The sequence below is a fragment of the Epinephelus lanceolatus genome, chromosome 19 (assembly GCF_041903045.1).
Source record: "Epinephelus lanceolatus isolate andai-2023 chromosome 19, ASM4190304v1, whole genome shotgun sequence".
Taxonomy (NCBI): domain Eukaryota; kingdom Metazoa; phylum Chordata; class Actinopteri; order Perciformes; family Serranidae; genus Epinephelus; species Epinephelus lanceolatus.
In genome coordinates, this window is record NC_135752.1 from 42,001,174 (window position 1) to 42,022,903 (window position 21,730).

At 43.1% G+C, this 21,730-nt stretch overlaps 1 protein-coding gene across 2 annotated transcripts in view; it reads left to right on the forward strand.

Moving 5' to 3' along the window:
• LOC117269847 (FSD1-like protein) overlaps positions 1-21,730 on the forward strand; it is a 39,305-nt gene that overhangs the window by 8,444 nt on the left and 9,131 nt on the right. For both annotated transcript variants that reach the window (XM_078161931.1, XM_078161932.1), the window contains 6 exons: positions 3,588-3,683; positions 3,786-3,917; positions 4,047-4,148; positions 4,306-4,328; positions 13,732-13,853; positions 16,845-17,078. In XM_078161931.1, coding sequence (XP_078018057.1) covers positions 3,588-3,683; positions 3,786-3,917; positions 4,047-4,148; positions 4,306-4,328; positions 13,732-13,853; positions 16,845-17,078 — 709 coding nt within the window. The remainder of the gene's footprint in view (positions 1-3,587; positions 3,684-3,785; positions 3,918-4,046; positions 4,149-4,305; positions 4,329-13,731; positions 13,854-16,844; positions 17,079-21,730) is intronic.

Sequence of the window (21,730 nt, forward strand, 5' to 3'; positions counted from 1 at the left end):
TGCGGAGTTTGCATGTTCTCCCCGTGTCAGCGTGGGTTCTCTCCGGGCACTCCGGCTTCCTCCCACAGTCCAAAGACATTCAGGTTAATTGGTGACTCTAAATTGTCCGTAGGTGTGAATGTGAGCGTGAATGGTTGTTTGTCTCTATGTGTCAGCCCTGTGATAGTCTGGTGACCTGTCCAGGGTGTACCCTGCCTCTTGCCCGATGTCAGCTGGGATAGGATCCAGCCCCCCCGTGACCCTCAAGAGGATGAAGCAGTTAGAAGATGAATGAATGAAACACAACTCTAAAGTCCTTTTTTCCACTATCAACTCTCTTTTAAATCCAACACCGATGCCTTGCCTAAATGATCAAAACTCAGAAAGTAAATGTCAAGAATTTGCACTGTTTTTTAAAGGAAAAATTTATACCATTAGGTCCAGTATTTTAGTCACACATTCAACAACCATCTGCGATCTACCTGTTAGCGAGCCTCCATCTATGGTATCTTTTAATTTAGTCACAGATAGTGAAATTAGTGCCAATATAACCAAAATGAAGTCATCCACATGCTCACTAGACCCTATTCCAACTAAACTTTTTAAATCCAGTCTCTTGTGCCTTTCTAATGACACTACCAGAATCGTCAACACTTCTCTACAGTCTGGTATTTTCCCTGCTGCTTTTAAAACAGCCATGGTGAAACCTTTGCTCAAGAAACCTGATCTTGACACTAGTGACTTAGCCAATTACAGATCTATTTCAAATCTCCCTTTTATCGGTAAACTGTTAGAGAAATTTGTATTTAATCAACTATTTAATTATCTTAACACTAATAATTTATTGGATAAATTTCAATCTGGCTATCGCACTAACCACAGTACAGAAACTGCCTTATTAAAAGTAGTTAATGACCTCAGAATCGCAGTTGACTCGAATAACGTTGCTGTCCTCTTTGTACTTGACTTGAGTGCTGCATTTGATACTGTTGATCATTCCATTTTAATTTATTGACTTGAGAAATGGATGGGTCTTTCTGGTGCTGTGCTTGACTGGTTTCGTTCTTACTTGTCTGACAGGAAATTATTTGTTAGCCTAGGTGATTATGTATCACAGACATTTGATGTTGAGTATGGTGTACCTCAGGGGAGCATCCTTGGTCCGATCCTCTTTTCTTTATACATGCTCCCTCTAGGTAAAATAATTAGTCTTCATAATGTACATTACCATTGTTATGCAGATGATATGCAATTATATATCTCTGTTTCATCAGGAGACCCTAGTGTGTTAAACAGTTTTTTTTCCTGTCTTACAGATATTAACATCTGGATGAACACATTTTTTTTTTAAAGCTAAACGAGCAGAAAACAGAGATTTTACTTGTTGGTCCACTAGAAGAAAGGCAGAAACTTCAGTCAAAATTTGGCAGTCTGTTCCAGCAGATTAAATCACGTTACAAGCCTAGGAGTGATTTTAGACTCTGATCTTAATTTTATTTGCCATTTTAACAGAGTTGCAAAAACATCATTTTTACCTTAGAAACATTGCCAAAATTAGACCTTTTTTAACTCAGGATGATGCTGAAATACTTGTACATGCTTTTATCACTAGCCGTTTGGACAACTGCAGTTCCCTTTTTACTGGTCTCCCTAGAAAGTCACTGAAGAAACTACAAGTTATTCAGAACGCTGCAGCCAGGATTTTAACAAATACAAAAAAAAGAGATCACATTCGTCCTCAGCTTGCATCATTGCACTGGTTGCCTGTTTCTTTTAGGACTGATTTTAAAGTTCTGTTACTCAACTTATAAGGCCTTAAATAATTTAGCACCATCTTATATCAGCGATTACCTTTCTTCTTATGCCCCAACAAGAACTCTCAGATCCTCCACTGCCTGTCTTTTTGTTGTTCCCAAGGTGTCCCACAAGAGAACCGGTGAAGCTGCTTTTTGTTTTTATAGCCCTAAACTATGGAGCACTCTCCCTTTAGATCTGAGAATGGCAGACTCCTTAGCTATTTTTAAAAAGAAATTGAAAACCTATCTTTTATCACTGTTATTGTTTTTGTTTTGTTGATGTTTTTTAAATTGATGTGTTGTTTTTAACTGTTGTTGTTTTGTTGTTTCTGATATTGCTTTGTTCAAGCACTTTGGGCTGCATTCGTGCATGGAAGGTGCTCTATAAATAAAGTTTATTATTTTTATTATTATTATTATTAACAGTATGCTAACGGTACAGTAACAGTAGGATAACAGTACATATACAGTAGAGTAACGGTACACTAACAGTATGCTACCAGTAGGGTAACAGTACGCTAACAGTAGGGTAACAGTAGGGTAACAGTACACTAACAGTATGCTATCAGTATGGTAACAGTATGCTAACATTAAGCTACCAGTAGGGTAACAGTATGCTAACATTAGGCTACCAGTAGGGTAACAGTACACTAACATTAGGTGACGTGTGTGGTTGTGCTGCTGCCGTGGTCCTGCCAGATGCCTCCTGCTGCTGCTGCCATCATTAGTCATTAGTCATACTTCTACTGTTATTCTACATATGACTATTGTCACACATGTATACTGCCAGATATTAATACATACTTTCAACATATTGTACCACAGTAGCCAGAACTATAACTATATATATTATTACTTTCAATAATGTTGTTGTAAGCTACTGTCATTACCTGCATCTCTCTCTCTCTCTCTGTCTCATTGTGTCATGCGGATTACTGTTAATTTATTATGTTGATCTGTTCTGTACGACATCTATTGCACGTCTGTCCGTCCTGGAAGAGGGATCCCTCCTCAGTTGCTCTTCCTGAGGTTTCTACCGTTTTTTTTCCCTGTTTTTGGGGAGTTTTTCCTGATCAGCTGTGAGGGTCATAAGGACAGAGGGATGTCGTATGCTGTAAAGTCCTGTGAGGCAAATTGTGATTTGTGATATTGGGCTTTATAAATAAAATTTATTGAATTGATTGATTGATTACCAGTAGGGTAACAGTACACTAACAGTATGCTACCAGTAGGGTAACAGTATGCTAACATTAGGCTACCAGTAGGGTAACAGTACACTAACATTAGGCTACCAGTTGGGTAACAGTGCACAAACAGTAGGCTAACAGATGGTAACAGTAGGGTAACAGTACACTAACTCTGATTACACTAAAAGTACAGCAGTACTCTGATTACACTGTAAAAATACAGCAGTAATCTGATTACACTGTAAAAATACCGCAGTACTCTGTTTACACTGTATAAATACCGCAGTACTCTGTTTACACTGTATAAATACCGCAGTACTCTGTTAACACTGTAGGAATACTGCAGTACTCTGATTATACTGTACAAATACCGCAGTACTCTGATTACACTGTAAAAATGCCGCAGTACTCTGATTGCACTGTGCAAATCCCGCAGTACTTGGATTACATTGTAAAAAATACTGTAATACTCTGATTATACTGTACAAATGCCACAGTACTCTGATTACACTGTATTAATACCGCAGTACTCTGATTACACTTTAAAAATACCGCAGTACTCTGATTACACTGTAAAAATGCCGCAGTACTCTGATTACACTGTTGTTTTCTTGTTGTTAAACAGGAAGCTCTGAGCAGGATCATTGGCACGTTGACCAATAAGAATGAAGAGCTCCAAAACTTCTTGGAAACACTTGACAACATACGGACAGGCCTGCAGGTCAGCAGCTGATTGGCTGAGAGGGAGCAGAGGGGAGGGGCTTAGGAAGGAAAAGTTATGATAAGAGAAATAAAATAATTAAAGTGAGCTTTGTCCAATCAGGAAGAGTCATGTAAGGTGATGTCAGAGCTGGAGGCGGAGTTGGAAAAGTTAAGCTCTGCCCTGGAAGAGAGAGGGGCGTGGCTTCGCAGTGTCATTGAAGAGGAGAAGCAGAGGAAAGATGCAGAGCTTCAGGTCAGTTTCCTGATGTTTAAAAAAAGATTTTTATTTTCTCACATGAATTTAAAGAAGAAAAGTAATGAACGTTTTGATTTTATTCATGTGACAAACAGTCGCTCTCTGACTTCCTGTCTGATGTTTCAGAAGCAGCTGTCGGCGGGAACATTCGCTCTGCGGTCATGTGAAGAATTGCTCGAATTTGCAAATCAAACACTGACCATCACCAGCGAAGAAGAATTCCTCAAGGTACGACAGGACAAAATCATCAGTTCAAGTTAAAACAATGAACATTAACAAACACAAGCAAAAATACACTCATGAATGCAAAATTATTTGGAAACTTTAAATCATTAATTTTATCATTCTAAATAATTATTAAATATTTTATCTGTTTGTTTTTCAGGCTGCAAAACAAATCAAAGAAAGGTTTGTTCAACATTTAAAAAGTTTATACATAAACATATGTGTGCAGATGTCTGTTTATATTTGTTTTTACATATATATTCATTTTATTTTGAGAGAAAATTAAAGTTACGTATGTAACTACGGTTCTATGAATCCTGGATGACCGCCAGAGGAGGTACATAAACACTGAATGACTCCGTCTTGCACATGTGCAGGTCGAGTAGTTATACCAACAAAGTCACCTGTGACCCCCTGATGACCCCAGACAGGCTATATCTTCCGGTGTCGTCAGAGGATCTGTTCTTGCAGAATCTTCTCATGAAGCCACGAGGATTCTGAATGACTGAACGCTCATCCAGGATTCATAGAACTGTAACTTTAGTTCTTTTTCATCCTTTTTGACTGCCAGAGGCGGTGCATAAGCACTGGATGACCCATACCAACAGAGTCACGAGGAAAGCCAAGTACATAACTCATTGAGTCGAAGCAGAGGAACTTGGTAGGAGGACAACGCCAAGTGGGTGAGGGGCGGCAATATTCACTTGATAGAACCTGGCGAACCTGTGCTCGGCAATGCCCATGAGGCCGCAGCACATATGGCCTCCAGGGGCACCCCTCTCAGGGCTGCCCATGATGTGGATACACTCCTTACAGAGTGGCACCGCACCTCAGATGGCAGGGGGTGACCATCTGCCTTATATGCATAGGGGATGGCATCCATGATCCAGTGAGACAAAGGCTGTTTGGAGAGAGCACAACCTTTCTTAGGACCATCATGACATACAAAAAGCTTGTTTGACAGGTGTATACTAGCGGTACCATCCACCTATGCTCTCAGAGCCAGCACAGGGTCTAAGTGCTCCGAGTTGTCGTCCCCTTCCCCATCTGGTGGGTCAAACCGCACCAGCTGGATGGGCCGATTGAGGTGCAAGCTTGACAGAACCTTAGGCAGGAATGCAGTATTCGGCCATAAGGTGACCCCTGAGCAATCCGAATTCCATCTTAGACAAGAACCACTGACTGACAAAGCATGAAGCTCCCCTACACACTTTGCTGAAGAGATGGCGAGGAGCAAGGCAGTCTTTGCCGACAACCATCTCAGTCCTGCCTGTGCCAGTGTCTCAAAGGGAGGCAAGCATAGAGCATCCAGCACCAAGGACAGATCCCATGCTGGAGCTCTCGGCATTTGTGGGGGACGTAGTCTCAGAGCCCCCTTCAAAAAGAGGGACACCAGCCTGTGGCACCCCACCGTGTTGTTATCGACTCGCACATGTTGAGACGAAATAGCAGCTACGTACACCTTCAGGGTAGAGGGGGACCGACCGCCATCCAGGAGAGATTGTAAGAACTCCAGAATGGTAGGCACAGAGCAGTGCACAGGCTCCTCGTCCTTGCTTGAACACCAAGCAGAGAACAGCTGCCACTTGTTCTCATACTGCGCCCACGTAGACGGTGTCCTGGTGTTCAGAACAGTATTACGAATGGTGTCTATACACTCACTCAGCAGTGGGTCAGGCCCTGCAGAGGCCAAACCCACAGTTGAAGGCGGCAAGGGTCAGGATGCCAAACCCGTCCCCCTAGCTGAGACAGGAGATCTTTCCTGTTGGGGAGGCGCCATAGTGAGCTGCGACACAGCCTGTGCAGCAGAGGAAACCACGTCTGTCCCGGCCAAAAGGGGGCCACCAGAAGCAGCCCTGTTGAAGAACCCTCTGAAGTGTTGCCATAATCAGAGGGATCAGCGGGAAGGCATAGAGGAGACCCTCTGGCCACTCGTGTGCGAGGGCATCCTGCCCCAGAGAGCTGGTCTCCTCTGTCCAGGAGAAGCACAGGGGACAATGGGTTGTCCCCCTCTGAGGCAAAAAGATCCACTTTTGCCCTGCTGAAGAGGTCCCAGATGCTGCGGACGACCTCTGGGTGAATCCACCACTCCCTCGGACAAGGCTTGCAGTGGGAGAGGACGTCTGCTACCTTGTTCTGCTTCCCTGGAAGAGACATTGCTCTCAGGCTGGCTAGCCGGGGGGCAAGTTAGAAAGCCCCAGGTCACCTGCAGCAACTGCGCAGACCTGGTGCCCCCTTGATGATTTATGTGGGAGACGGTTGTGATGTTGTCTCACTGCACAAGCAAGTCTCCCCCTCAGGTATGGGAGAAAGTGCTCGAGCGTTAGGGATACAGCCCGTAGCTCTAGCATGTTGACATGGTCCGTGCGGACTCGAGCAGACCACTGCCCTCGAGCTGTTCTGTTCTGCCACACTGTGCCCCATCCTGAGAGGGAGGCATCGGTCGTGACGGTCCCCGATGGGACAGAACAGAGCCCATGGGCATGCCCTGCAACATGAATACCTTCTCCCACCACAGGGACAAGGCGAGGAGGCATCACCGCAACACCCTGATCTTCCTGTGCCTGTACCACTTGGCGTCTAGATGAAAGCTGTTCAGCCATCTTTGAAGGGGGCGTAGTGACAGCAAGCCTAAGGGAACCACAGTTGCGGCAACCATCAACTTGGCCAGGAGGCGCAGAAACTGCATGTAGGGCAACTACTTACCTCCTCAGAAAAGGGGTAGGAGGCAGAGGGTGTCGTCCACTCACTGAGAAGACGGACAGGCTTTCATGGTGACAGTGTCTAGAGCCACACCCAGGAAGGTGGTGCTCTGGGAGGGAACTAGGCAGCTCTTCTTGGGGTTCACTGTGAGACCCAGCCAGGCCATGTGGGCTAAAAGCACAGCTGTATCTTGAGCAATCTGAGACTGGAACGGTGCACACACCAGCCAGTCATCCAGATATGGGAGGATTTTCATGCCCTGTGACTGCAGGGATGAGAGGGCTGCAGCCACACATCTGGTGAACACCCATGGGGAGAGGGAGAGGCCAAAAGGAAGCACCCTGAGCTGAAAGTGGTGGCCTTGAAAGGCAAAATGAAGGAATTGCCTGTGGTGAGGCATGATGGGGACATGAAAATAGGTATTCTTCAGGGCGATGAACATAAACCACTCCGCTCTGGCAATCACATGCAGAACCTCTGCTGTGCTGAGCATGTGGAAAGGCATGACCTTCAGGAACCTGTTGAGTCCCCTTAGATCGAGGACGGGGCGAAGTCCGCCATCTTTCTTTTCCACAAGAAAGTACGTTGAGTAGTATCCCCCGGGCTGTGACAGGGGATCTACTGGCTCGATGGCACCCTTGACCAGCAGGGCAGACAGCTCCTATTTTAGGGTTAGGGCTTTTGCCGGGTGCTTATGGTAGTCATTTTGACCCAGCCAAAGGCTGGGGACCAGCGTTGAAACTGCAGTTTGTACCCCTGGGCTAGGGTGGAGACCACCCAGGGATCCAGGGTGTAAGCAGCCCAATAACTGAGCTGCTGGGGAAAGCAGCCGACGACCGGCCCGGGGCCTCAGTTCCTGGCCCCCCGGCCTCTGGAGGCCCTGGGGGGGCGTCGGTTAACCTCCAAAGCCCTAGGTTGTCGGGAGGGCCAGCAATCGGGGACCTGAAAGTCCTGGGCTGCTCGTTGAGCGGGTCGCTGCACTGGGCGCTCTGGTGGCCATCGGGATAATCCTGTGACTGAGAGCAGTGCTGCAGGGCAGCTGAAGACTCTCGGTCTAGCGGGGGGAGGCACACTCCTGTGTAGACCTGAGAGCTGCTGCCTGGTCTGTCTGGCTTGGACCGTCCGCTCTAGTGCCTCCAGAGCAGCCGACCCAAACAACTCTCCCGGTTCCACCGGAACACTGTGGAGGGTCCTCCTGCACGCCTTTGTGAGGGGTGACTGAGCCAGCCAAACTTGGCGACGAGCCTGAACCAGTGTGGACATTACCTGCCCCAGCTCCCTGGACATAAGGGCAAAAGCCTGCAGGGATGCATCACTGGGGTGAAGGGCACCTGGCATTCAGCCTAAGGGCTTCATCAGGAGAGACAATACGCATGGCCACTTTTGGCTCAATAGCCAGCATGCGGCCAACGCCAAACTTGGCTGCATCTTGCATGGCTGCCAGGGTTCGGCCATCAGACGTTGCATGAGAGAGAGTTCTAGAATCACTCCAACATGCATGCAATTCCTTAAGGTATTCCTCTGAAGGAGGCACAGTAAAGGTGGCAGGGGTTGGACCACGCCTAAAAAAAGCACTTGCCAGAGGCAGCTGGGCTTGTGGTACATCAAGCTGCAGACGAGCCAGGCCCGTACGAATGATGGCCCCCATGGAACTACTCTCTGAGCCCTCACCTGAGCTGTGGGTCGAGGAACGGGAGCCCGCTTCTGAGGCATGGGAGACCGTGTCATGAGGGACCGTGTCTGCCTCATATTCCCCAAATTCAGTGGCTGAAGCTGCCGTCAAGAGGATGTTATCCTCTGGACCTAGGCTAGGCTGGGTTGGGGCCAAGCTTTGGGCTGAGGTTAGTGACCATCCTCAGGCTGCAGGCTACAAAAATGAGTGTTCATCATAATGGCGGCTGCCAAATATGAAAACAACACACAATGAACAACGTCTGCTGGGAGTGGGAGCAAAAACACTGTCCTCACCAACAAAGGTTGCAACAAGAAACCAGAACAACCAAAGATGTTTAGTGGTGCAAGTAAATTAGCTCAAGTGCTAATGCTGCTGCTAATTATAGAACAAAGTCAATTCCAAATAGGCATTGCTGTAACTAAAAAACAGCCTAGGTATGACCGAGTTGTTACCAATAATTCACTTAGGCTAACTTGATTTATTTTGAGCTAAGTGGAAGCACTGTTGCTAACCCAGATAAGGCAAATTGTGATTTGTGATATTGGGCTTTATAAATAAAATTGATTGATTGATATAATAATATATAACAAGATATAACAAGACACATCTATGCTGTGAGAAGGAGCGAAAACACTGCCATCACCAACAAGTCGTCATTATCAACAAAGGTAGCTTGCCCCTGTAAACTATTAAACAAAACGGGTACAAGTATAAGTTGCCGCAACATGAAATAAGTTAGCTCTAGCAGACATGCTGGTGCTAACTGTAAACAAGCTACAACAGAGCACACCTATGCTGGGAGAGGGAGCGGAAACACTTCTGTCACCAACAAAGTAACAATATAGCTTTTGAGGAATTTCAGTTAGGATTTAGAGTGCATCATAGCACTGAGACAGCACTGGTTAAAATTACAAATGACCTTCTGATTGCTTCAGACAAAGGACTCGTGTCTGTTCTTGTTTTATCAGATCTTAATGCGGCATCTGACACTATTGACCATCAAATTCTGCTACAGAGACTGGAAAACTTAATTGGCCTAAAAGGTTCTGCACTAAGCTGGTTTAAATCTTATTTTATCTGATCGTTTTCAGTTTGTTCATGTTCATAATGAATCATCCTTACGTACTGAAGTTTGTTTTGGAGTTCCACAAGGTTCTGTGCTAGGACCAATCCTATTTACTCTATATATGCTTCCTTTAGGCAACATCATTAGAAATCACTCTGTAAATTTCCATTGTTATGCGGATGATACACAGCTGTATTTATCTATGAAGCCAGAAGAAAGTAATCAATTAACTAAACTTCATAATTGCCTTAAAGACATAAAAACCTGGATGAGCACCAATTTCCTGATGTTAAATTCAGACAAAACTGAAGTTATTGTTCTTGGCCCCAAACAACTCAGAGACTCTTTATCTGATGACATAGTTTCTCTAGATGGCATTGCTCTGGCCTCTAGCACTACCGTAAGAAATCTCGGAGTAAGATTTGATCAAGATTCGTCTTTCAATTCTCTTAAAACAAACCTCACAGACTGGATTTTTTCATCTGCGTAATATTGCGAAAATTAGGCCTATCCTGACCCGAAAAGATGCAGAAAAATTGGTCCACGCTTTTGTTACCTCAAGGCTGGATTACTGTAACTCTCTATTATCAAGTAGCTCTAGTAAGTCCTTAAAAACTCTCCAGCTAATTCAGAATGCAGCAGCACGTGTACTAACAGGAACTAAGAAACAAGGTCATATTTCTCCTGTTTTAGCTACTCTGCACTGGCTCCCTGTAAAATCCAGAACTGAATTTAAAATCCTACTGTTAACTTAGAAAGCTCTAAATGGTCAAGCTCTATCATATCTTAGAGAGCTCATAGTGCCATATTATCCCACCAGAACACTGCGCTCTGAGAACGCAGGGTTACTCGTGGTCCCTAAAGTCTCCAAAAGTAGATCAGGAGCCAGAGCCTTCAGCTATCAGGCTCCTCTCCTGTGGAATCATCTTCCTGTTACGGTCCGGGAGGCAGACACCGTATCCGCATTTAAGACTAGACTTAAAACTTTCCTCTTTGATAAAGCTTATAGTTAGGGCTGGCTCAGGCTTGCCCTGTACCAGCCCCTAGTTAGGCTGATTTAGGCCTAGTCTGCCGGAGAACCCCCTATAATACACCGGGCACCTTCTCTCCTTCTCTCTCGTGTCCTGTTACTGCATCTTGCTAACTCGGCCATTCTGGATGTCACTAACTCGGCTTCTTCTCCGGAGCCTTTGTGCTCCACTGTCTCTCAGATTAACTCATATCACAGCGGTGCCTGGATAGTGTGACGTGTGTGGTTGTGCTGCTGCTGTGGTCCTGCCAGATGCCTCCTGCTGCATCTGACTGGGACTGCTGTCATACTTCTACTGTTATTATACACATATGATTATTGTCATATATGTATGCTATCAGATATTAATATATACTTTCAACATATTGTACCACAGTAGCCAGAACTATAATTATAAAATTATTACTTTCATTAATGTTGTAAGCTACTGTCATTACCGTCTTTCCTGCATCTCTCTCTCTCTCTCTCTCTCTCTTTCTGTCTCATTGTGTCATACGGATTACTGTTAATTTATCATGTTGATCTGTTCTGTACGATATCTATTACACGTCTGTCTGTCCTGGAAAAGGGATCCCTCCTCAGTTGCTCTTCCTGAGGTTTCTACCGTTTTTTTTCCCCCTGTTAAAGGGTTTTTTTGGGGGGAGTTTTTCCTGATCAGCTGTGAGGGTCCTAAGGACAGAGGGATGTTGTGTGCTGTAAAGCCCTGTGAGACAAATTGTGATTTGTGATATTGGGCTTTGTAAATAAAATTGATTGATTGATTGATTGAATTGAATATGGTACCTTATCAGCTGAGTGACCAACCTCTAATATAGGATGATGATGATTCCAAGGTAGAAGTGTCCATGATGCCGGTGAGGCAGCCACACACCATGTTCCGGAGGCACAGTTTGCCGCAACCCTTGGAGGGTGAGCACCTCGCAGCTCCGACCGACAACGTACAGTCACAAGGCTACCGGTGACAAGCAGTATTTTCTCCTCTAAAGCTCCAGTCAGATTTTTACCAGCTGTCTTCTCTTTACCTCAGAATGAGTCGTAAATATTTACACAGGGAGCATGTCTGCAGAGATTACTGTGTTTCTACGGGAGCCTAGAGCGGACAAAACAAACAGTAGTTAACTGTAGTTAACAGATCAGTCTGTGTAAGAGAGGAGGAGACGTCTGAGGAGAGCTCAGCTCCTGTTTAAAGCCTCCTAAACATCAGAGAGGAGGAGACAGCTGAGGAGAGCTCAGCTCCTGTTTAAAGCCTCCTAAACATCAGAGAGGAGGAGATGTCTGAGGAGAACTCAGCTCCTGGTTAAAACCTTCTGAAGGAGTTGTGTTTTCAAATGTGAGAATAGTCTCAGAGTTCTGAATGCAGCCTGAAGATGTTCAGTAAAGGGTCAGAGATCAGGATGATTCAGGAAAGTTCTCTGAGCGATGAAGAGACAGAAACTGTGACCTCGCAGAGGAGGTGTGGTCGACCCTGTTGTTAGAAGTTGTCAGAGACACGCCCCACTGTGAGGACATCCGGTGGACAGGAAGTGTCTCCGTCAAGTGATCACTGGGTGTTTGTCAAAGTCAAGGAGGACCTGTGAGGAAGGAAGGATCCTTTGGAACAGTCCTTCGGCGGGTCAATGATGTAGTGTCTTTGAAAAACACCCACTGCTGATGAAGGTTGAGACAGACTCAACTAATTTCTGATGTGTTTCTATTGATCATATCAGTTATATCATCATTTTATCTCTGGTGTTACATCATTATTTTGTCAGGTGATAAATGTGCATCTCTCTGATGAGATCGATCACAAACAATGATCTGTAGCGTTTCATTTCCTCACTGTCGTCCAGTGTTTGGAGAATATTTCTTTGACCTCTTTGTTTTTCCAACCCTTTTCTCCTTAAAGTCCTCCTCCTGCTCCTCCTGCTCCTCCTCCCCCTCCTCCTCCTCTCTCCTCCGCCTGGTTTCACCTCAGGATCTCTGTGAAGAACTTTTGTCTTTCCCAGAAGCTCGTCTTAACTTTAAGTTTAAACTTTAAGTCTTAACTTTGAGTCTTTATTCTAATTCAAAACTCTAAGTCTTAACTTTAAGTCTGAACATTAAGTCTTAACTTTAAGGGGAAATTCTAAGAAAACGTCACAACTCTAAGAATTTCTTTCGTCACGATTACAACTCTGATCAGGAAAAAGGATGAACACACATTAAGAAGATAATTCAGGGGCACTGGTGGCTTAGTGGCAGAGCAGGCATCCCATGTACAAGGCTGTTGCCGCAGTGGCCCGGGTTCGAATCCAGCCTGTGGCCCTTTGCTTCATGTCATCCCCCCTCTCTCTCCCCCTTCACGCTCACCTGTCCTGTCCAATAAAGGCAAAATAGCCAAAAAAAAATCTGAAAAAAAAAGAAGATAATTCAGCTCCTGGTCATGAACACTTGAGGAATTGTAATCAGGAGCAGTTTGAGTCTGTGATTCTAACCACTATAAACCACTAAATTTGACACACTGGACCTTTAAAGTAAAACGTTGGGTCGAGATGCCTTGTAGAAAGAAAGTAAAAACCTCCAGAGACGTCCTGAATATAAATTAGTCTGATCATCTGATTTATAACCACACGGCTTTATAAAATTCATATCTACATGTAGCAGGATGGAACTGTGATGTCATCAGCCCTGCAGCTTTATTAGCTAACCAGCTACCAACCATTAGAATTGTTAGCTAACAACCATTAGTATAGTTAACTAATAATTATTAGCATCGTTAAGTACCAACCATTAGCATAGTTAGCTACTAATCATTTGCATCGTTACCTACCAACCATTGGCATCATTAGCTACCAACCATTAGCATTGTTAGCTACCAACCATTAGCATAGTTAGCTAATAATTATTAGCATTGTTAAGTACCAACCATTGGCATAGTTAGCTACTAATCATTTTGATCGTTACCTGACAACCATTAGCATTGTAAGCTCAAACTAAGATATTTTTTAATATAGTGGTATACTAACCCTCTGTTCTCCAGCAGGTAATCACCCCTTCTTCTTTATTTTTGTTTGATGCCACCAGTTGTTGTTTTCTTTTTTTTTTAATTTAAACGAACCAATCAAAGTTTAGTGTTCTAAATGACTGTTGCAAGGGTAACCATGGCTCCAGCGTTCCGGCTGACAACTCGTCCAGCGGTATCGGAGAACATGTCACAGTTTACTGTGGACTTCAGCACAGAGAGGGCTGGACTTCAACGACTTCACTTCCTGCCTGGTGAGTCACGTCTCCTCCTGGGTGAGGAGTGTCTGTACATACAGTACAGGCCAAAAGTTTGGACACACCTTCTCATTCAATGCGTTTTCTTTATTTTCATGACTATTTACATTGTAGATTCTCACTGAAGGCATCAAAACTATGAATGAACACATGTGGAGTTATGTACTTAACAAAAAAAGGTGAAATAACTGAAAACATGTTTTATATTCTAGTTTCTTCAAAATAGCCACCCTTTGCTCTGATTACTGCTTTGCACACTCTTGGCATTCTCTCCATGAGCTTCAAGAGGTAGTCACCTGAAATGGTTTCCACTTCACAGGTGTGCCTTATCAAGGTTAATTAGTGGAATTTCTTGCTTTATCAATGGGGTTGGGACCATCAGTTGTGTTGTGCAGAAGTCAGGTTAATACACAGCCGACAGCCCTATTGGACAACTGTTAAAATTCATATTATGGCAAGAACCAATCAGCTAACTAAAGAAAAACGAGTGGCCATCATTACTTTAAGAAATGAAGGTCAGTCAGTCCGGAAAATTACAAAAACTTTAAATGTGTCCCCAAGTGGAGTCGCAAAAACCATCAAGCGCTACAACGAAACTGGCACACATGAGGACCGACCCAGGAAAGGAAGACCAAGAGTCACCTCTGCTTCTGAGGATAAGTTCATCCGAGTCACCAGCCTCAGAAATGGCAAGTTAACAGCAGCTCAGATCAGAGACCAGATGAATGCCACACAGAGTTCTAGCAGCAGACCCATCTCTAGAACAACTGTTAAGAGGAGACTGCGCCAATCAGGCCTTCATGGTCAAATAGCTGCTAGGAAACCACTGCTAAGGAGAGGCAACAAGCAGAAGAGATTTGTTTGGGCCAAGAAACACAAGGAATGGACATTAGACCAGTGGAAATCTGTGCTTTGGTCTGATGAGTCCAAATTTGAGATCTTTGGTTCCAACCGCCGTGTCTTTGTGAGACGCAGAAAAGGTGAACGGATGGATTCCACATGCCTGGTTCCCACTGTGAAGCATGGAGGAGGAGGTGTGATGGTGTGGGGGTGTTTTGCTGGTGACACTGTTGGGGATTTATTCAAAATTGAAGGCACACTGAACCAGCATGGCTACCACAGCATCCTGCAGCGACACGCCATCCCATCCGGTTTGCGTTTAGTTGGACGATCATTTATTTTTCAACAGGACAATGACCCCAAACACACCTCCAGGCTGTGTAAGGGCTATTTGACCAAGAAGGAGAGCGATGGAGTGCTGCGGCAGATGACCTGGCCTCCACAGTCACCGGACCTGAACCCAATCCAGATGGTTTGGGGTGAGCTGGACCGCAGAGTGAAGGCAAAGGGGCCAACAAGTGCTAAACACCTCTGGGAACTCCTTCAAGACTGTTGGAAAACCATTTCAGGTGACTACCTCTTGAAGCTCATGGAGAGAATGCCAAGAGTGTGCAAAGCAGTAATCAGAGCAAAGGGTGGCTATTTTGAAGAAACTAGAATATAAAACATGTTTTCAGTTATTTCACCTTTTTTTGTTAAGTACATAACTCCACATGTGTTCATTCATAGTTTTGATGCCTTCAGTGAGAATCTACAATGTAAATAGTCATGAAAATAAAGAAAACGCATTGAATGAGAAGGTGTGTCCAAACTTTGGGCCTGTACTGTATGTGCTCTGTGCATATGTACTCTGTACAAATTTACTCTGTGCACATGTACTCTGTACATGTGCACTCTGTGCACATGTACTCTGTAAACATGTACTCTGTACACATGTTCTCTGTAAACATGTACTCTGTACACATGTACTCACTCTGTACACATGTACTCTGTACACATGTACTCACTCTGTATACATGTACTCTGTGCACATGTACTCTGTACACAACGCTGATCAAATTTACGCTGTGCTGCATGATTGACATTGTGTAACATCAGCAGTGCACACACACACACACACACACACACACACATGCAACTCATGGCTTGGACGATGTGAGAAAGTGAAACATGGGCGGCTTCTCACTTTAATCATTCACGCACACACATCAAGACAGAGAAGGAGAGAGTTGTTAATGAGTAAGCAAGTACACAGATCTCAATATAAGTACACAGACCGCAATATTAGTACACAGATCGCAGTATTAGTACACAGATTTCAGTATTAGTACACAGATCCCAACATTAGTGCACAGATTGCAGTCTTAGTACACAGATTTCAGTATTAGTACACAGATCTCAGTCTGAGTACACAGATTTCAGTATTAGTACCCAGATCTCAGTATAAGTACACAGATCGCAGTCTTAGTACACAGATTTCAGTATAAGTACACAGATCGCAATCTTAGTACACAGATTTCAGTATAAGTACACAGATCTCAGCATTAGTACACAGATTTCAGTATTAGTACTCAGATCTCAGTATTATTACACAGATCACCGTCTTAGTACACAGATTTCAGTATTAGTACACAGATCTCAGTATTAGTACACAGATTGCCGTCTTAGTACACAGATTTCAGTATGAGTACACAGATCTCAGTATTAGTACACAGATCGCCGTCTTAGTACACAGATATCAGTATTAGAACACACATCTCAGTATTAGCACACAGATCTCAGTATAAGTACACAGATCGTAGTATTAGTACACAGATCGCAGTCTTAGTACACAGATCGAAGTTTTAGTACACAGATATCAGTATTAGTACACAGATCACAGTCTTAGTACACAGATCTCAGAATGAGTACACATATTGCAGTATTAGTACACAGATCACAGTATTAGTACACAGATCTCAGTTTAAGTACACAGATTGCAGTATAAGTACACAGATCTCAGTATAAGTATACAGATTGCAGTATTAGTACACAGATCACAGTATTAGTATACAGTTCTCAGTATTAGTGTACAGATCGCAGTATTAGTGCACAGATCGCAGTATTAGTACACAGTGTCTGTACATCTGAGTAACGTATTTGTTTCAGTACCCAGAGCTCCAGAGATCGATGTCTCCAGCTGTGTCGTCCGTGACAACGCCATCACGGTTGCCTGGCGACCAGCTGGTGAGGCCGATGGCGATGGTGACTGCGTCAGTGGACGAATTGAATGCTATGAAGTGGAATACCAAAAAACAAACCGTGACAGCTCATTGAGAGCCGCAGGAGAAGCATGCTGGGAAAAAGTCCATGACATCAGAGAAACGCATGTCACTATTGCAGGTGAGAGGTCAGAGGTCAGAGATCATGTCTCAGGTCAGAGATCACAGTTAAAGGTTAGAGGACACAGACAGAAGTCAGAGGTTAGTCAGAGGCCGTGTCTCAGGTCAGAGGTCACAGTCAGAGGTCAGATTTCATGTCTCAGGTCAGAGGCATAGATATATATACATCGATGCCGCACCCTGGCTTGTGGGCTGCGTCAATACCGTGGCCATCTTGCCTAGGTGCTCTGACCGGTTCAGACCTGTGTCAGACTCGGCAAAAATGCCACATTGTTGCTCTGCATTTGGGTGTACGAACGAGAGAAGTGTTAAAACCAAGCAGAAGGGAATAACATTCCACAGGTAAGAAGTTGTTTTACAATATTTTACTGTTACGAACATGTTTAATGAGATATATATCTCAAAAAGTGATCCTTCTTTTAAGCTAATCAAGTAAAGTAACTGTCCTGATTTGGTCCTAATGCCAAATTAAGCTAACGCTATGTCACACAACTTAAAGAAAAAAGGTTAACATTTATATAATATTACTTATAAAATTATGATGCTTTGTCAAACAGCTATGTCGGTGTATGTGTTATTCCAAATTGTCAACTATCTGTTTCATGGCACCAACGTGACATAACGCAGTATAACGTTAGCAGTTAACTTGTGGCCTGAATTGTAACTACAAATTATGTGGAACTGCGTTTTTCTGACACACTTATTTTGCGTGTAGTTTCCCAAAAAACACAGATAGGAGACGGGCATGGGTAGCAGCAGTGAGGAGAAAGGACTTTGTCCTGAGTGACTCCTCAGTCATCTGCAGCTGTCACTTCAGACCTGAGGACCTCGACAGGACTGGGCAGACTGTCCATTTAAGGGACGGAGTGACTCCTTCTGTATTATATTTTTGTAAATATGACCTAATAATGTAAACAGTTCTGTGTCCAGGCTCCCATGAGCACTGTGGTGTTATACATATGAGATTAAAGCAAAATGTTGTGTAAACATGCAGCTCTAAGTCATTTATTTTCAGTTGTACAAAACCAACATTTGTCAATCAGAATGTGTAACTACACTGCAGCTCGGCACAACCCTGCTGATATACTACTTTTTGCACATTGTGTGACTTAAAATGTGAACAAACACTTATAATCAAAATTAATAATTAAATGACATCATGGTGGGCATTGTACATCTAGTAAGAAAAAAGAATATTTATTACATGGGGAAAGTTTAGTTTAAATGTGTTGTAGAACTATTGCTGTTACTTTATATCAGGTCTCTATCGTCTAAAGCAGTGTTAGTAAACAAATTAATTTCAGATAATCATATTGATTTACTCAGTCTCACTGAAACCTGGCTGTGTCCAGATGAATATGTTAGTCTAAATAAATCCACTCCTCCCAGTCATAATAATACCCACATTCCTCGAAGCAGCGGCCGAGGAGGGGGAGTTGCAGCCATTTTTAACTCTAGTGTGTTAATCAGCCCTAAACCTAAACTAGATTATAAATTCATTTGAAAGCCTCGTTCTTAGTCTTTTACATCCGACCTGGAAAACCTCACAGCCACTTTTATTTGTTATAGTGTACCGTCCTCCTGGCCCGTATTCTGAATTTGTATCTGAATTCTTAATTTTTTTGAATTCTGAATTTTTATCTAGTTTAGTTCTTAAATCAGATAAAGTTATTATTGTAGGCGATTTTAACATTCATGTCGACGTTGATAATGACTCCCTGGCTACTGCGTTTATCTCATTATTAGACTCCATTGGCTTTAGTCAGGGTGTACATGAACCCACTCATTGTTTTAACCATACCCTTGATCTAGTTCTGACGTATGGAATTGAAATTGATAACCTAAAAGTCTTTCCACAGAATCCCTCGCTATCGGATCATTATATGATTACTTTTGATTTCCTTTTACTCAATTACATGCCACTCAGCAACAGTTACTATACTAGATGTTTATCAGATAGTGCTGTCGCAAAATTTAAGGAAATGATTACTCCGTCCTTAAATTCAATACCAAGTTCTTCAGTAACAGAGGTTTCCCGTACCGACTTTGATCATTTTGTCGATAGCGCCGTAGGCTCGCTGCGAACAACACTTGACTCTGTAGCTCCTCTTAAAAATAAGTTAACAAAGTAAAGAAAGTTCGCTCCTTGGTATAACTCTCAAACCCGTAAGTTAAAACAAATATCGTGAAAATTTGAAAGGAATTGGCAATTAACCAAACTGGAAGAATCTCGTTTAATCTGGGCAGACAGTCTCAAAACTTATAAGAGGGGCCTCCACAATGCCAGAGCAAACTATTACTCAGCATTAATAGAAGAAAACAAGAACAACCCCAGGTTTCTTTTCAGCACTGTAGCCAGGCTGACTGAGAGTCAAAGCTCTATTGAGCCTTGTATTCCTTTAGCCCTTAGCAGTAATGATTTTATGAGCTTTTTTAATGACAAAATTCTAAGTATTAGAGGCAAAATTCATGACCTCCTGTCCTCAGATAGTAGCTATCTAACCTCAAACACAGCTGTAAGACCTAATATATATTTAGATTGCTTCTCCCCAATTTCTCTTCAAGAAGTGACCGCAGTGATTTGTTCATCTAAATCATCAACGTGTCTCTTAGACCCCATCCCAACTAGGCTACTTAAGGAGGTCTTTCCTTTAGTTAACACTCATATATTAGATATGATCAATATATCCCTATTAACAGGCTATGTACCACAGTCTTTTAAGGTAGCTGTAATTAAACCTCTCCTAAAAAAGCCCACCCTGGATCCAGAGGTGTTAGCCAACTATAGACCAATATCTAATCTTCCCTTTATGTCAAAGATCCTTGAGAAAGTAGTCGCAGACCAGCTGTGTGATTTTCTCCATGATAATAATTTATTTGAGGAATTTCAGTCAGGATTTAGAGTGCATCATAGCACTGAGACAGCACTAGTTAAAATGACCTTCTGATTGCTTCAGACAAAGGACTTGTCACTGTACTTGTTTTATTAGATCTTAGTGCGGCGTTTTACACTATTGAACATCAAATTCTGCTACAGAGGCTGGAACACTTAATTGGCCTAAAAGGTTCTGCACTGAGCTGGTTTAAATCTTATTTATCTGATCGTTTTCAGTTTGTTCACGTTCATAATGAATCATTCTTATGTACTAAAGTTTGTTTTGGAGTTCCACAAGGTTCTGTGCTCGGACCAATCCTATTTACTCTATATATGCTTCCTTTAGGTGACATCATTAGAAATCATTCTATAAATTTCCATTGTTATGCGGATGATACACAGTTGTATTTATCTATGAGGCCAGAAGAAAGTAATCAATTAACTAGTCTCACCACCAGACAATCAGAGATCTCCGCCTTCTGATAGTCTGGGGACACTCCTTTCTAAAGTGTGTTTAACACACCGGCAAAAACAGCTGGCAACAAAGCAACGCCTCTTGCATTTTTGAAAAGGACACGCCTTCTCGGAAATGTGCGCTCCCCCTTTTCTCGTCCGCAAGGCAACAAACACACAGAGAGCTTGAAAATAGATGCTGAGAGATTTAACTCCGTTCTATCAAACGTGTGCTCATCTGTGAAGAAAATATGTTTTCCAGCGGATGCCTTAGTTACAACATGATTGAGCTAACTGGAGTAGTTTCATGTCATATCCGACAACGGGAGGCTTTTAACAGATGACGTCCTGATGTTAGCTTTGCTGCTGCTGTTAGCTGTCCCTGTCAGCTGCAGCCACTGATGCTTTCTAGACATCATGATTTCCCAAAACTGAATAAATACCACACATAGCAACACAAAACTGCTTTGCTAGCTCAACCATGCTGTAATTAAGATATCTGGTGGAAAATAGATTTTTTTCACGGACCGTTTAATGAGGTATTACCTGTTACAGACACTGCTAACGGCTAAGAAATAACGTTAGTAATGTTTGTTAAATCATTGTGTTTATAACTTAGACTTTACAAACATCGGATTAGTCTAAATGGTGATACAGTGATGTGAAAAATGTATATATATATATATATATATATATATATATATATATATATATATATATATACATATATGTATATATATGTATATATATATATATAAATATATATAGCTAAAAGCTCTACTGGTTTTCTACCCGGAAGTCTTTGTAAACAACAGGGCAATTCCCTCTATAGTCCAGCCGGACGGATGAGTCATGGCCTTGTAAAAGATTGTTTGTTTCTTTTAGTTGGCAAGAATGTGTCGCCGCAAACGCGACAAACATCCACTAACTTTGACGGTGTTTTCTGCGAGCACGGCTGAGCCATTTTGTACCGCTACATGTTTGTAGTGGGACTATGTTTACAAGCACAAGAGTTCAGCGAGCCACCAAAGCACCGTCCTGCAGATTTACTATTGGTTCTGCAACGTAGGGAATTTTTTTAAACTCTGAAATTGTACATCTGAAATTGTACATCTGAATTGTACTAACCCTAACCCCTAATAGTACACCTTCTCTCCCTCTCTCTCTCTCTGTCTCTCTCTCTCTCTCTCTCTCTCTCTCTCTCTCTGTCTCTCTCGTATTCTATTACTGCATCTTGCTAACTCGGCCATTCTGGATGTCACTAACTCGGCTTCTTGTCCGGAGCCTTTGTGCTCCACTGTCTCTCAGATTAACTCATACCACAG